General features: G+C 40.7%; 1 protein-coding gene across 12 annotated transcripts in view; it reads right to left on the bottom strand.

The window, feature by feature from the left end:
- Ltbp1 (latent transforming growth factor beta binding protein 1) overlaps window positions 1-14,009 on the bottom strand; it is a 435,679-nt gene that overhangs the window by 226,326 nt on the left and 195,344 nt on the right. Inside the window, exon 1 of one of the 12 annotated variants that reach the window (XM_013070167.3) lies at window positions 11,678-11,856. The exons of the other annotated variants lie outside the window; for them this stretch is intronic. Coding sequence (XP_012925621.2) covers window positions 11,678-11,684 — 7 coding nt within the window. The 5' untranslated portion in view covers window positions 11,685-11,856. Of the gene's footprint in view, window positions 1-11,677; window positions 11,857-14,009 lie in introns of those variants that run through there. 12 annotated transcript variants of the gene reach the window in all.

Consider the following 14,009-nt stretch of genomic DNA (forward strand, 5'->3'; position numbering starts at 1 on the left):
ATGCCCCCTGTGACCTGCAAGCCCTCATCTCCTACAACTCTCCCCAGCCTGCTCTACTCTGCTATCTGCACGTTCCTACCTCGGACCTCTGCACTTTGTTTTCCCTCTATCAGAATATTCTTCTGCACAAACACACAGCTTCCTTCCCCACTTCCTTCAAGACTTCCAAATGTGACCATATCAGGGAGGTCCTTCCCTGCTACCCAAGATAAAAGGTGTGCCAGCTCCCCCACTTTATCTACCTGCACCCTGCTTTACATTTCCTATTTACTGTGTTTTTCATGGTTGTCATGAGAACATAAACTCCATGAGAATAGATATCTCACAATATGTGCTCAAAAATAATCATCATGGGCCAGGAATGGTGGCACACACTTGTGATCCCAGCACTTGGTAGACTGAGGAAGGAGGATTGTCTCAAAATAGAAGCCAGCCTGGGCTACACAGCAAGACCCTATCTCAAAAAAATAATAATAGTAATAATGGAACAAATGAATATATTTCACTGACAGAACACTAAATATTCATATTTATCTGTGGGGTAACTAGTGGTACTATTATAAGAAAAGAACATTCCTATAAAACCTTTAGCCTTAAAACATATTTGTTATATATGATACCATTAGAGAGAAATATTTTAATCACTAACATCTCAGATCCAGGTAACGTATAACTTGTTACAGGTTGGGAACCCTGCAATTGTTACAAAACACATTTTTCCTGAAATCATTAAGATATTACCAAAAATGGCCAATGAGTAAAATAATTTTAAAATTAAGTAGGCCAAAGAGAATAATGGGATAAGCAACAGGAAATAGCAATTTCTCAAGCACTTGTTCAAAAGAAAAACAACTGCTACAAAAATTTTGCAACATATTAGGCAAAAATCAAAAGACACACCATGGAAATTTCCTTTAATGATAAAAATTTATGACAATGTGTAAGGTTTTTAATTTTATCATATTTCTGACTAAGTATTCACTCCCTTTGTTAGGTAGAAAACAACTATGAATGTACCATCTGCACAGATGTGGCAATACTTACGTAAATTGCCACTAAACTACAAAATTCACCCAAAAAGAGAAATGCATTTTGGTTCCTAACTCAGGGAGACTTGCCAAGGGACTCACCAAAAGTCCAGCGAGAAAGATGGTAGATGTCATCCCAAATTTCTATTTAACATCTAATTTCTTATTTTGCCCATTTAATCTTCGGTTTACCTTGACTGGAGATGTAAGGACTATGATTTCCACCTCGAATCAGGAGTTCTCTCGCTATCAATCCTGCCCTGCCAGCCAGACTTCACTGCCCCCAACAGGGCTATAAAAAGCACATCCAGAGACTTTGGCTTGTTTTCATCTTTCCTTTTTCTCCTTGGAGTTTTCCCCCTTTAAATATCAATGTCTTCTCTATAAATATAAGAAAAGGTCCTATTTTTACGCCCAGAATGAAATCCAGTATTTCTGAAGGTATATTTTACAGACAAAAGACTCTTTTACTGAACAACTAATTTACCCATCCAGCAGGATCTGACCCAGGTTTGGGGGAAAGAAAATAGAGTTGGTCATAAAAACAGAGAGCTAGCAAAACAAATTATTGGCTTTTTGACACTCATTCTGTGTTAGTTCTTTTGTAAAATAGTTTTCTTTAGCCTTACAAACCCTGAAGGGATTCGATAGTCCAGACATCCTTCTGGAGTATGGGGATAAGGATTACCCAGGGAATTTCAGGACAGGTTTGGACCTCTGTCCAGGGACAGAGGTGACAGCACTTGCTGATCTCCTGTCCCCACCCTCCACTAACTAGAGGCAGACATGAACATACGCCTTGGTGCTAGAGTCCCTGTGGTCACACAGGGCCGATCTGTGCTCTTCTTTCCAAAGAACTCACCTGTCTGGAACACATATGGCAATCCCTCCTTTGCTCCCAATCCTGACTGCCAGAGAACCTACCAGTGTGTCCCAGCCACACAGGGTGGGCTCTAAGATGCTGGGACTCAAGAGGTGAAGGCACACCCTTCCCGAAGAGACAGCTCTTGATTCAGTTCATTTTAAAAATGAAAGAAGGAAGGAAGAGAAAGAGCTCACTGAACCCATTCTCTCAACCCTGGAGTAAGAATGTAATCCACAGCCTCAATCTAGAAACCTAACTATGACGGGAACCACACTTGGGGAGGATTACATTAGTCTGTCCAGGGATTTGCGGGGGAGATAAGAGTCATCACGGTTCAAGATGTTGCTCTTCCTAAAGGCTATCCTCCCCAGAGGAAAACCATTTAAAAGACTTTTTTTTCATATGTAAAAACATCTACCTCCCTCCAAGACCCTACCAGCGCCTGCACTGGCATGGCACCGGAACTCACACCATGGCCAGGGAGGAGGGAGCCTGTGCACCTGACGCAATGACCTCACTGCTGCCATGAAGCAGAGCAGCTGAGGTAGAGCCGTCTGCACTCACCTGGCTTCTGCATCTAAGGCTCACACAATTTAGCCAGTCTGAGGGGCTCCCTACAGAAATAGTGGGTAGATATGCCTCCTGTGACTCAAATTTTCTGTCCCTTAATTTTGGAATGGGATTAGGTTTTATTTATCCACACATTTGTTGTTTTTCAAAGGGCAAGTAAATGGAAGCATTTGCTATCAGCCAATCACTCACCATTTCCATAAATAACATCTGGTTGAGTGTATGAAGAGAAACAAGTCGGAATAAACAGAGATAGCTACTGGGCTCTGTTTGCCATGGAACACATTTCACGGCTTATTAACGAGCATAACTATAGGCCAAAGGGTTCCAGATTATCCCTACCATGCACTTTGAGAATCAGGATTCTATATATCTCTATTGTTATGGTAAACATTTCTTACAAAATCAAATTCTTTAAAAGGAAATTAAAACCTTTTCTATCTAGATCCACCCCGCCCCCTCTCCAGCCATATTTACACTGAAAGCCAGGGCATTAACCAGGCCTGAGTGTTCCACAGTCCTCACACATGCACCTCTTTCCTTCAAATACAGTTCCCCCTCCCTAGAGCCCCATCCCATCCCCACACTGTCCATCTTCATCACTCAACTGCCCCCTCCCTTCATGACCTTCACCACCTAGCAGCTGAATGTTACAACATCCTTTGTCTCTTGATTCTGCACATACTTCTATCTATGTATGCTTCTCTCCTTTCCTCACTGACTTTTGGCCTCCAACCAGCCAAAGAAAATAGTTTGTATTCTTATCCTCCTTTTCGATCTACAACACACATCCTATCTGGCGACTGTCCCTCTTTGGGAATGGGAAGAATACTAGGGAAGAGAATGACATGGGAAGAGAATGCAGGGGTTGGAAATGAAATCAGGGATCAAAAGTGACAAACTGAGGGTAGGAGCCATGTGAAGACAGACAAGGTAAAGGATAGAGAAATGACTTTGACTCCAGGAGCTAATAATGGAAGCCACAAAACTTCAGGGGAGTTGACTACTTTCATGCATGGAAATTTTCCTCTGACACCAAAGGCAGATACGAGGAAAGACGTGACTTACAATACTTTACAAAATTTAACTTCTGTTTAAAAGAAAAAAATGTTGAAAGACAGGGCAGAGAAGGAAACCAAAAGCCCCTGGGCTCTGAACAGGCATTCTGAGTCACTGAAATTGCCAGGCCAGAAGTAGATGCCTTAATGTGCCTCTGAGGGATTCCAATTCTTTCATGCAGGCAACAAAAATCCAGAGCAAACAAAAATAAAGTTAGAATCTGAATGCATTTTGAGAAGCACTAAGGAAGTTGAGGATATGAAGATTTTGGCAACTGCCAAAACAACTCTTGTTCTATGGATTAAACACAAAGAAAAATCTGCTGAAGCAATTAGTTATATAGAAAATTGACATCTCTGAATTATTTTAGAATTATACCATCAGGAAGCAGGACTGCAGAATACCAATTCCATCATTTACTTCATTGTTTTTTTCAATACAAATCTCTCTGGCTCAGCTTTTAAATGACTCCATCAAATGGCCCCAACTATTCCTCTCAGGGGATTACTGCCAAATTCAATAGATCTCATCATTAGAAAAGATTTCCTTTTTCTCAAAGTCATCATATTATATCTAGCTATGCTTCAGTATCATGTGATAAAAAATTTTAAAATGATTAGCTGCCAATAAAAAGTGGATTACTGATGTGTAATTACACATTGTAAATTTTCCAGCTATCTGTCAGCTAATTCTTTTTAGGTTACTCATTTTCAACTTCCTTTTTTTTCTGTTGAACACTGAGATAGTTTTAAAATAGGTCCATAAATTATTTGACGCTTTTCTCTTCAAGAGGTGAAATCTAATGAACAGGATAAAATACAAGTGATGGTTGTTATTTCAGAGACCAGAACTACATCATAAGAGATGCCACGGCTGCTGTCTCGACCTCTCTCTGTTGGATCATGATGTGAGGTCACACAGCAGCTTACAGAAAGGCCCATGTGGCAAAGAACTAAGCCTCCTGCCAGTAGGCATGCGAAGGAAACATCTTGAAAGCAAATCTTCCAGCCCCAGTGAGGCCTTTGGAGGACTGTAGCTCTTACTGATACTCTCATGGCAACTTCATGGAAGAACCTGAGGCAGGACCAACAGGCTAAGTTACCTCCAAATTCCTGACCCACAGAAACTGTGAGGTGATATTTGTTGCTTTAAACCATCAGGTGTAGAGGGATTTGTTGCACAAGAGATAATATACACAAACACATACACATACACACGCATGTGTTCTCTCTTGATTTGTGCTTGGGGGGGGCGGCACAAGATTTTGAGAACACAGATGCAGAATTTATAGATCGTCCCAAACACACGGAGCACTATGCACAGTAACAGCTCTATCTGCAAGATGTAGGTAGCAAGTGCATACTAAGCTCCAGAACTCAAATACATACCACAATTATGCCAGCTATCATCATACCCATTTTATAGACAAGGAAACCATAGAGCTAGTCATCAGAATGCTGGCCAAACTCATTTTACAGGAAATGGTAAAGCCAGGCTTCCACTGAAGTCAGTCTTTCTCTACTACCTCAGTGCCTCTCCTACCGTTGTAATGGGCATCCCATGAAAATCCCATGACACCAAGCATTTGGAGAGGTTGGGATGAGGGAGGGAAACAAATACAAACTGAGTACTTACTAAGTAATGTTTTTGGCAGTATACTAGGTACCTTAGATCCTTCATTGCACTTCATTCTCACAGTCATAGGGTTAAGATTTTTTTTTTTTTTTTTTTTTGGTACTGGGGATCAAACTCGGGTCCTTGCGCTTGCACAGCTGGTGGCAAAACCACTGAGCTAAATCCCCAGGCCCAGGGTTAAGATTTTTATCTGACATGAAATGACCATCACAGATCATAATGACCATAAGGGATAGGATACAGTAAAACTACTCATAAGCTCCACCCACCAAAATCTTGAAATCTAGAGTGGAAAAAGAACACACAGAACAATGTAAGCCAACTTGTCTACCTCATGAGATTGTGGCAAGGGCGACGTGAAACTATTTGTATGGACATAATTTATAGGCTGTACTTTATTATGCAAAGGTAAGAAGGTATTATTACATATAGTCAGCTTTTAATAGAGCAGCTGTGAGAAAATTTCAAACCATCAGTGACACTTAAGCCATGATATATTATTGAGCAAAATCTACAAGTACTTCTAAGCATAGGAAAATTTTCGTCTCAAGATATTTGCTTTCACTGATCATTATTATAGAAGATTACTACAGAATAAAGCAAGGGTCTATTATGGACAATAGTATCTACATTATTTTTAGATATGATTGGATTGCTTGACATGGTCTGAAAGACATAAAAATAGATTTCAACCAGCAGTCGGAATCTACTGATTATAAAGCTTTATTTTACATTTAAATAATTTCTGTTAAAAATTGTCATTATTGAGGCTGGAGATTTAGCTCAGTGGTTTCACTGCCTGCTTCGCAAGTACAAGGACCCAAGTTCCATCCCCGGTACCAAAAAAAACCCCAAAAAACAAAAATTGTCATTATCTCTACATTCAGACAATTTCTAAAATATGTTGTCTTGAAAGACCCACATATAATAAAATTGACAAAAATTTTAAATATAATCTAATTTTGAATTTATAACTCACCTTAAACTAACTTACACAAAGAGCCAAATTGGCTTTTTTTTCCCAATAAGATTTGCTTTGGGAACTCTTAACTGATATTTTTTTTTTAATTAAATTCTTTTATTGGTACATTGTAGGTATACAACACAATTACATTTCTCACTGGAAATTGCACCTTTACATGATGCATCTTGGTTCTTATTTTTGCCCCATTCCTAGCCCTCCCTTCACCCCCTCCACCCTTCCTTATTTACAAAGACTTTATTTCCATTTTTTCCATTTCTCATCATTTGTCCTTTCCCCTCTTTCCTTTCCCCTGCCCCTCTCACTACTCCTACCCCTTTGGACCTTTTCTTCCTATTTTACATTATCGATTATTCATTCTAATCATTGGTACATTTTAGGTATACAATATAATGACATTCATCATTGGAAATTTGCACCTTTACATCGTCTCTCTTGGTTCTTCTTTTTCACCCTTGCCCAGCCCTCCCTTCAACCCCTCCAGTCCTCCCTATTTACAAAGATTTTGTTCCTATTTTTCCATTTTCTCATATTAATCCCACTCCCTTCTGTCCTTTCCCCTAGCCCTCCCACTTCCTTCCCCTTTGCCCCTTTTCTTCCTATTTCACATGACCTATTTTACATTTTAGTCCTTATTTACACTTTCAGTTTCTCACACCAGAGAAACTATTCCGTATTTACACGTGTGTCCTATTTATTTCACTTAAGAGTATTGCCTCAATGTGCATCCATTTAGCTATAAATGTCTCTAATTTCTCATTTTTTATGGCTGAGTAGTACTCCATTTTATTGAAAAACTCAAATTTTCTTTATCCAGTCTCTAGTTGATGGGCATTTGGGCTGTTTCCAAGTTTTAGCTATCACAAACTGTGCTGCTATGAACATGGGTGCACATATATCACTGTGGTATGATTCTTTTAATTCTTTGGGGAAGATCCCCAGCAGTGGAATAGCGGGGTCAAATGGGACTTCCAGTCCTAGTTCTTTGAGGTATCTCCATACTGATTTCCACAGTGGTTGCATCAGTCTACACTCCCACCAGCAGTGGAGCAGGGTTCCTCTTTCCCCACAGCCCTGCCAGCATTTCTTATTGGATAATTTCATGATAGCAGCCATTCTTTCTGGAGTGAGGTGGAATCTCAGCATTGTTTTCATTTGCATCTCTCAAATGACCAGTGATGTTGAACATTTTTTCATGTATTTATTTGCTATTTCTACTTCTTTGTGTGAGAAATGTCTGTTCATTTCAGATGCCCATTTTCGGATTGGCTCTTTAAATTTGGGAGGTCTGATCTTTTTAAGTTCTTTATAGATTCAAGATAGTAGATCTTTGTCTGAGGAAGAGCAGGTGAAGATTTTTTCCCACATTGTGGATTGTCTCTTCACACTGCTGGTGGTTTCTCTTGCTATGCAGAAGCTTTTTAATAAGAAGAGATCCCACTTGTTGATTGTTTGTGCTAGTTCACGGGCAACTGAGGTTTTGTTCATAAAATCTTTTCCTACACCAGTGTCTTCAAGGGTTCTACCTAACCTCTGTTCCAACTGGTTCAGAGTTTCTATTTTAATATTTAGATCTTTAATCCATTTTGATTTTAGTTTAGTGCATGGTGAGAGATATAGGTCTAGTTTTAATCTTTGGCAAGTTGAAGCCCAGCTTTTCCAGCACCATTTATTAAAGAAGCTATCTTTCCTCCAGTGAGGATGTTTGGCTCCTTTATCGAAGATAAGATGGCTGAGTGTGTCTGGTGTTGTTTCTGCAATCCCCAACCTGCAACTATACCACAAAGCTACTGTGATAAAAACAGCATGGTACTGGCAAAGAAACAGACTTGAGGACCAGTGGAACAGATTAGAAGATGCAGTAACTGATATTTTTGATTCCTAACTTAAACTTGTATGAATAACATCCATGACATTTAGGTAGTCAAAATGTACTCCATGATGACATTCTAGTCAACAACAGACCTTGTATATGATGAGCTCTTAAGATTATAATGGAACTGAAAAATTCGTATCTCCTAGTGACACTACAACATTATGGTGCAACACTTTATACATATCTGTGATGATAGTGTACACACACCTACTTTGTGTCATATAAATGTCATAAAAGTATAGCACATAGAATCAAGTATAGTACGTAACACTTGACAATGACAATAAGCAATTATGTTACCGGTTTACATATTTACTATACTATGAACATTTTATTCTTTTAATGTGTATTCCTACTTACAGAATTTACTATAAAACATCCTGCATACACCAAGCAGCCTGATACATATTGTTTTACTGCATCTCTCAACTGCATCAAGAGGCACCCTCAAGTGACTGACTTATTCTACCTGGGTCTGTTAAAAGCACATTCTGTGATGTTCACCCAGTGATGCAAATCACCCCATGATGCATTTCTCAACATATATGACCACTGTTAGGTGGTGCATAAGTGTATAGTAATGACATACTAAATGGTTGTACACAGAATGCTTAATACAGTGGCTAACATACAGAAAGTGCTAAACAGATGAAGAAAATTCTACATCCACATTTTCTAACTACCTAATATTTGGTGACTAAGAGTACAATACACAATACCTTCAAGATTTCTGGATTTTTTCTCAAGGTATATTAAGGTGTGGTTTGGAAATTGGGATCTCAGAGAAGAAACATTATGAATCATTTTCTCCACTAACAGGCTTTGAAAAGATCCTTTAGAGAGAGGCATCTAATTTTACTGTATTTCTATGTTCAAGACATGGCAGAGCACGCCTGATGGGTATTTACACACATACCACATTGTGGTTGCCAGAAAACCCATACCAATAAAGATGAATGAAGAGGAGGCACAACAGGATTTCAGAAGTCATATTGAAAAGGTTCCCCAAGCCACACTCACTAACAAACTAAAATTGGATGTTCTCCATTCCACACGAGCAGGAATGCCTGAGCCTTGAGAATACTTCTGTTAAAAACCCAAATGGCAAAGATGTGAATATGGTAACTCCTACTGACTCCAAGACCTAGCAAAGCGATCCTTCAAGTGTTTCAGGGGTTAGGGCTAGGGAACTGACAGAACCAACCCATCCACTCCACACCCCATCTGTCAACCCATCCTAACTTTCTAGGAGTGGAGGGTGTGGGCAGGAATAAGTGCTATAAAGGGAATAAAGAACAGAACTCGAAGCAGCTGGGTTTTCCCTCTCTAGAAGGCAACCTTGGGTGCTCCGAGGAATCAGGACAGCAGCTGCAGGGTAGAAATAGAACTTGTGTTAGCTTGGATCTTTTGTCTTCAAACCATGAAGGGAGTGTACACTATCTCAAGCTGTAAGATGTTACAGTGATGCTATGTGCAGCCAAAAGGGAGACGGAAGTCTCAAGAAACTCAGCTTCATAAGCCAAATCTCACAGAGCCTGGAACTTATTTCAGTAACTGGGAAGATGCTAAGAAACCACAGTACTTTCAGCACCCCATTATGTGCGGTCCCATCCCCAGCCCTTTTCCAAAACACTGATGAACATCAGTTTTATACCCAACATTAATATGGCAGAGAGCTTCTGTCTGGCTGCTTCTGCTCCCTTGTGGTATTCCGTCTCTGTTCTAGTTACTCACTGTTCAACTCCGACAAATTCCTTAAGAGAGATTCTGATTACTTCAGGCAACATCGTCCATGGTCGGGAAGGCTTTTCTGCCAGGCCACCTGACAGGCGGCAGACAGGCCAGGCTCACACTGGTTTCTCTTGGGTCAAGTGCCTATCTGTTCTCCAGTCCACTGTGGCCAGAAGATGAGGTCACCCATCACGGCACACTTATACCTGGATGTATTCTGTCTGACCATACCAGTACCATCTGCTCTGCCGAGACTAACAATTGATTTGTCCAGATCGTTCTAACCAGTCAGTTTTCTGCCCTGCTGAAACCATGATCTAAGAAACACAGCAGTTTTCAAGGGAGTGGACAGGTCAGCAGACCAGATCCATGCCCTTCCCATGACCAAAGTCGGAAGAATGCAGTGGCTCTCAAGGCCTCTGCTGGGCGCTGCCCAGAGCTGGCGCTCACCACACCCACATGCGAATGCTTGAGGCAAACGAGGCGGCCAAGCCCAAAGTCAAGGGCAGGAGGGGTGGGAAAAGCCACTACATCCACAAGGAAGCCACAGCAAGAAAAGAGAGGGAAGAAAGAATGATACATAACTAATATGACCTACCACTGTCATTATTTATTTGGGGATGAATAAAACGTTGGGGGGGGCAGTTAAATAGGTTAGAGAATCATTAACAAAAATAAATACACCACCTTCTCTCCCTATCAAAACAAACTAAAGCACACTTAAATACTTCATTTTCATTAAATATTTACAGCTATCAAGAAAAAAAGCAACCTTTGGGCCAGAAGTTATCTACCCAACTGAACCACAAAGGTGCATATATTTGATTGATGAATAAAGGAAAAAATATAAATCAAAGGACTTTGTTTGGGGGAGGATTATTCCATAATCCTCTCTAAAGGAAAGCAGACCCTGCTCCCGCTGGCTTCTCGGTGGAATGTAAGTTGAAAGCGTGGGTGGAAGCAATTTGGTTTCTGCTGGATCTGAGTCAAACGGCTGCAATCCTGAGATGCACCTGTAGCCAGGGCCCGTCATAAACAAGGAGCCCAGCTGCCCGGGTGTGTGTTCAGCCTCGCTGGGGAGAGCGCTCAATCCCACACAGGACGCCCAGAGCCCGCCAAGCCGGACCACGGCCGCTCCCCTGCCCTCCGGATGCTTTTCTCTCTTTCACCAAAGCTTTGTCAATCTGTTTCCAGGATTCAGAGATTTTAAAACAATTACGACTTTTTCACTAAAGCAGCCCCGCCTATTTAGAATGCGTTCCTTAAAAGAAAAAAAGCAAAAAACAAAAAAACTAAGACCTTGAAAAATCAAAGGCATTAAGTTCAGTTACGGCTACAACAATTTTCTAAAACACTGGCTACTTCCTTTATGGACAACAATGAGAAGCTTTTAAAAAAACTTTTAAAATATGTTTATACATATGCATTTTTAAAGTTTTTAATATATACATATCCATCATACATATGTATACACATTTCTTCTTTTAAAGTTTGCCTGCCACAACAATTAACCAATTTAACCAGATTACAATGATCTCTTAGGAGGGAAAGATGATACAGAACTAGAATCATAGAAAAAAATCATAGCACAAAGTCTTTAAGAAACAAAAATAAAAGAAAGGGACTGATGCTTACTTCAAAGTGGGGCAGAACTCACTGACAAGGCATTCTACTTTAATTCCCTCAGGAATACCTCATAACACATAAGTACAGTCCTGTTTATTTTGAATCAAAACTACCATTTTAACTCCAATAATGTTCAGTCCCTAGAAACTGTTTTTTCCCTCCAAAAATAAAAATCAAGCAAAGCTTAGATTTCTGACAAAGAAATCCAAAGGCTAAGTAGTCACCGTGTTTGTTACTTTTCTCTCGTTGCTGAGACAAAATACCTGACACCCAAAGTTAGAGGGGAAAGAGTTTATTTGGCTTACAGTTCATAGAGATTTCAGTTCATAGTAGGCTGGATCCAAGGCTGGGATGGCAAACAGGCATCGCAGAGGAGAACAACATGGTACACACAAGGCAACAAAGGTAACAAGAGAACTTCACCGAGTCTTTCTGCCTCTTTTATCCCATCCAGACTACTGGGGATTAGGGTGGTGCTAAACCAACCACTCATGTGTAGTGGTTTAGTAATCACACGCCCTTAATCCCAGCACCACACATTCCAGATTCAGCCACCTCTGACAGAAGGAGGCTTTGGGGGGGTAACCAGACCCAAACCATAACCATCTCTTTTCTTTTTCAAGTGCAAATTTTCTTCTCCTAAAATGCTGTTTAGTAGTTTTCCCCTTGCAAACTGTAAATTCATTAGTATTATTTTTTCCCCAAGGGGAGGAAAAATCATGGTTTGATTCCAAAATATTCTGAAGCCATACTAAGTGTTGGCTTCTCACTTCAACTCAGTTTCAACACTCAAAAATATCCTTGAATTTGTTTGTCATGAAATCCTGGGCCACTGGAATAAAAATCTCTTTCTAGTACTAAAGACTGCCCAGGGGGAATTTAAACAACATAATTGTTTTCCTCCACCAATTTTCACATTGCTGATTAAGCTCCTTGGAAGTGTTTATGATCAATTCATATCTACCATTTCCTAGCTACCTCTAACTTTGTGTAACCCATCAGGAGGCAGAGAACATTCACGTTCACATACCTTCCCGGGCAAGAATGTGATTAAACAACTCTTGGATCAAACATACCATACCTCTACCCCCACAGAAGCACAATAACCATTGGAAGACTGTCTCTACAATAGGTTGTACTTTGTCCTTCAAAGAAACCTGGACCCCCAAGAGTAATAGCTCAGCAAAACCAAATCCATCCCTAATCATCAGAATGCTTTTTCAAGTTTCAGTCTATACACAGAATAACATCTTATTGTCTAGACTTTCAAATCAAAGAGTTTGCCAGAAATCCTCAAAGAGTAACCAATTTTCTTCTGGTCACGTTTATGCCAACACCCATACGGCAATGCAACTGGGCAACTGCCTCAAGGTTCCTAACTTGCACACAAAAGTGTGCTTGGGTGAGCAAGTAGCTTCAGGAACTTGTAGATTCTGCACGGGAACAGTATGAAGCTTTAGCATCATTTCTGTTTTAAAGCAGTTGGTTTTCACACCTAGTACTCTTCTTAAATGTTTATTCATTTTTTGTAGGTTTTCATCAGCTTCTTGGAAGACTGTAGGCTGGTCCAAATTCCACTGCCATTTAGTACCCTCTGGGTTGGTGTAAGGCCAATACCAAAGACACGCTTATTTGCACACAAGTTAGAGGTAGTCTCCACACAGGGAAGTCTTCCAATGCTGCAGAATGTCCATCTCTGGAAGTCTTCTCTCCCTCCAAGTACTGACTTGGTCCATCTGCAAAGCTCTGCCCTAACGGGCTCCCAATCAATCTGTCAGTAACTGTCAGTCTGAGAAATGGAGCTGACAACACGCTGGGTTTTTGCTGCTGCTACTTTTCCCTCTTCTCAAGAGGTGCAACTGAGGCTCCAACGGTTCTCACAGCCACAGTTTCCCACACTAGCATGGTCAAATGCTGCTCTGCTCAAGATCTACAATTCATCCCATGTATAAGAATGTAGTTCCAACTGTTCTTTTTCTTTTTTTTTTCACTTTCATCCAGTTGCTACCCTAAAGATTATTCATTCTTTTGCAAAGGGCCAATAGGTAGAGGAAAAACTTGGTATCCCATGCTCTGAAGCTCCACCTTCTCTTCTGTCCTGGGTGCTCTGCTATGCCATGGACAAACCCCCATGAGCACTGTGCGGCAGTGCTGTCTACAGCCTTTATTCAATGTCCTTGCCTGTCTCCTTGAAGTGGTTGGCATTGGCAAACTCATCCAGCCAAACACTGCCAGTCTCCTCACGTTCAGATTTGTTTTGCCAAAAGCAAACCGCTTTGGCTGTCTCCTCTAACCTTTTCAGAACCCCTCTCTTCCCTCTTAGTCAGGGCAACCAGGAAGACCCAGACAACATCACTGGTAAGCTCTCTACTGAATCAGTCTGAAACCACTGAGAATCTTCATTCCAGACTAACAGTTTTCCTTTTTCAAGGGGTGACACAGCTACTTGTTGCCACGCCCTAAGATGTTTTCAGGTCTTCTGCTTCCTGACATCAGCCTGAACACAAGTCTGCTGGTCAATGCTACCTGACATGCAATCAACCTCAGTGTCACCAGAAGTATAAAGAAGAGGTCTCCTGTGTCCAAAGTATCTTCACAGTCTAGGACTACAGGCTGGGGTTGGGTCACAGCTGGGAT

This window comes from Heterocephalus glaber, unplaced genomic scaffold (genome assembly GCF_053883595.1).
Source record: "Heterocephalus glaber isolate CG9 unplaced genomic scaffold, H.glaber_assembly_v1.0 deba00001457, whole genome shotgun sequence".
Classification (NCBI taxonomy): Eukaryota; Metazoa; Chordata; class Mammalia; order Rodentia; family Bathyergidae; genus Heterocephalus; species Heterocephalus glaber.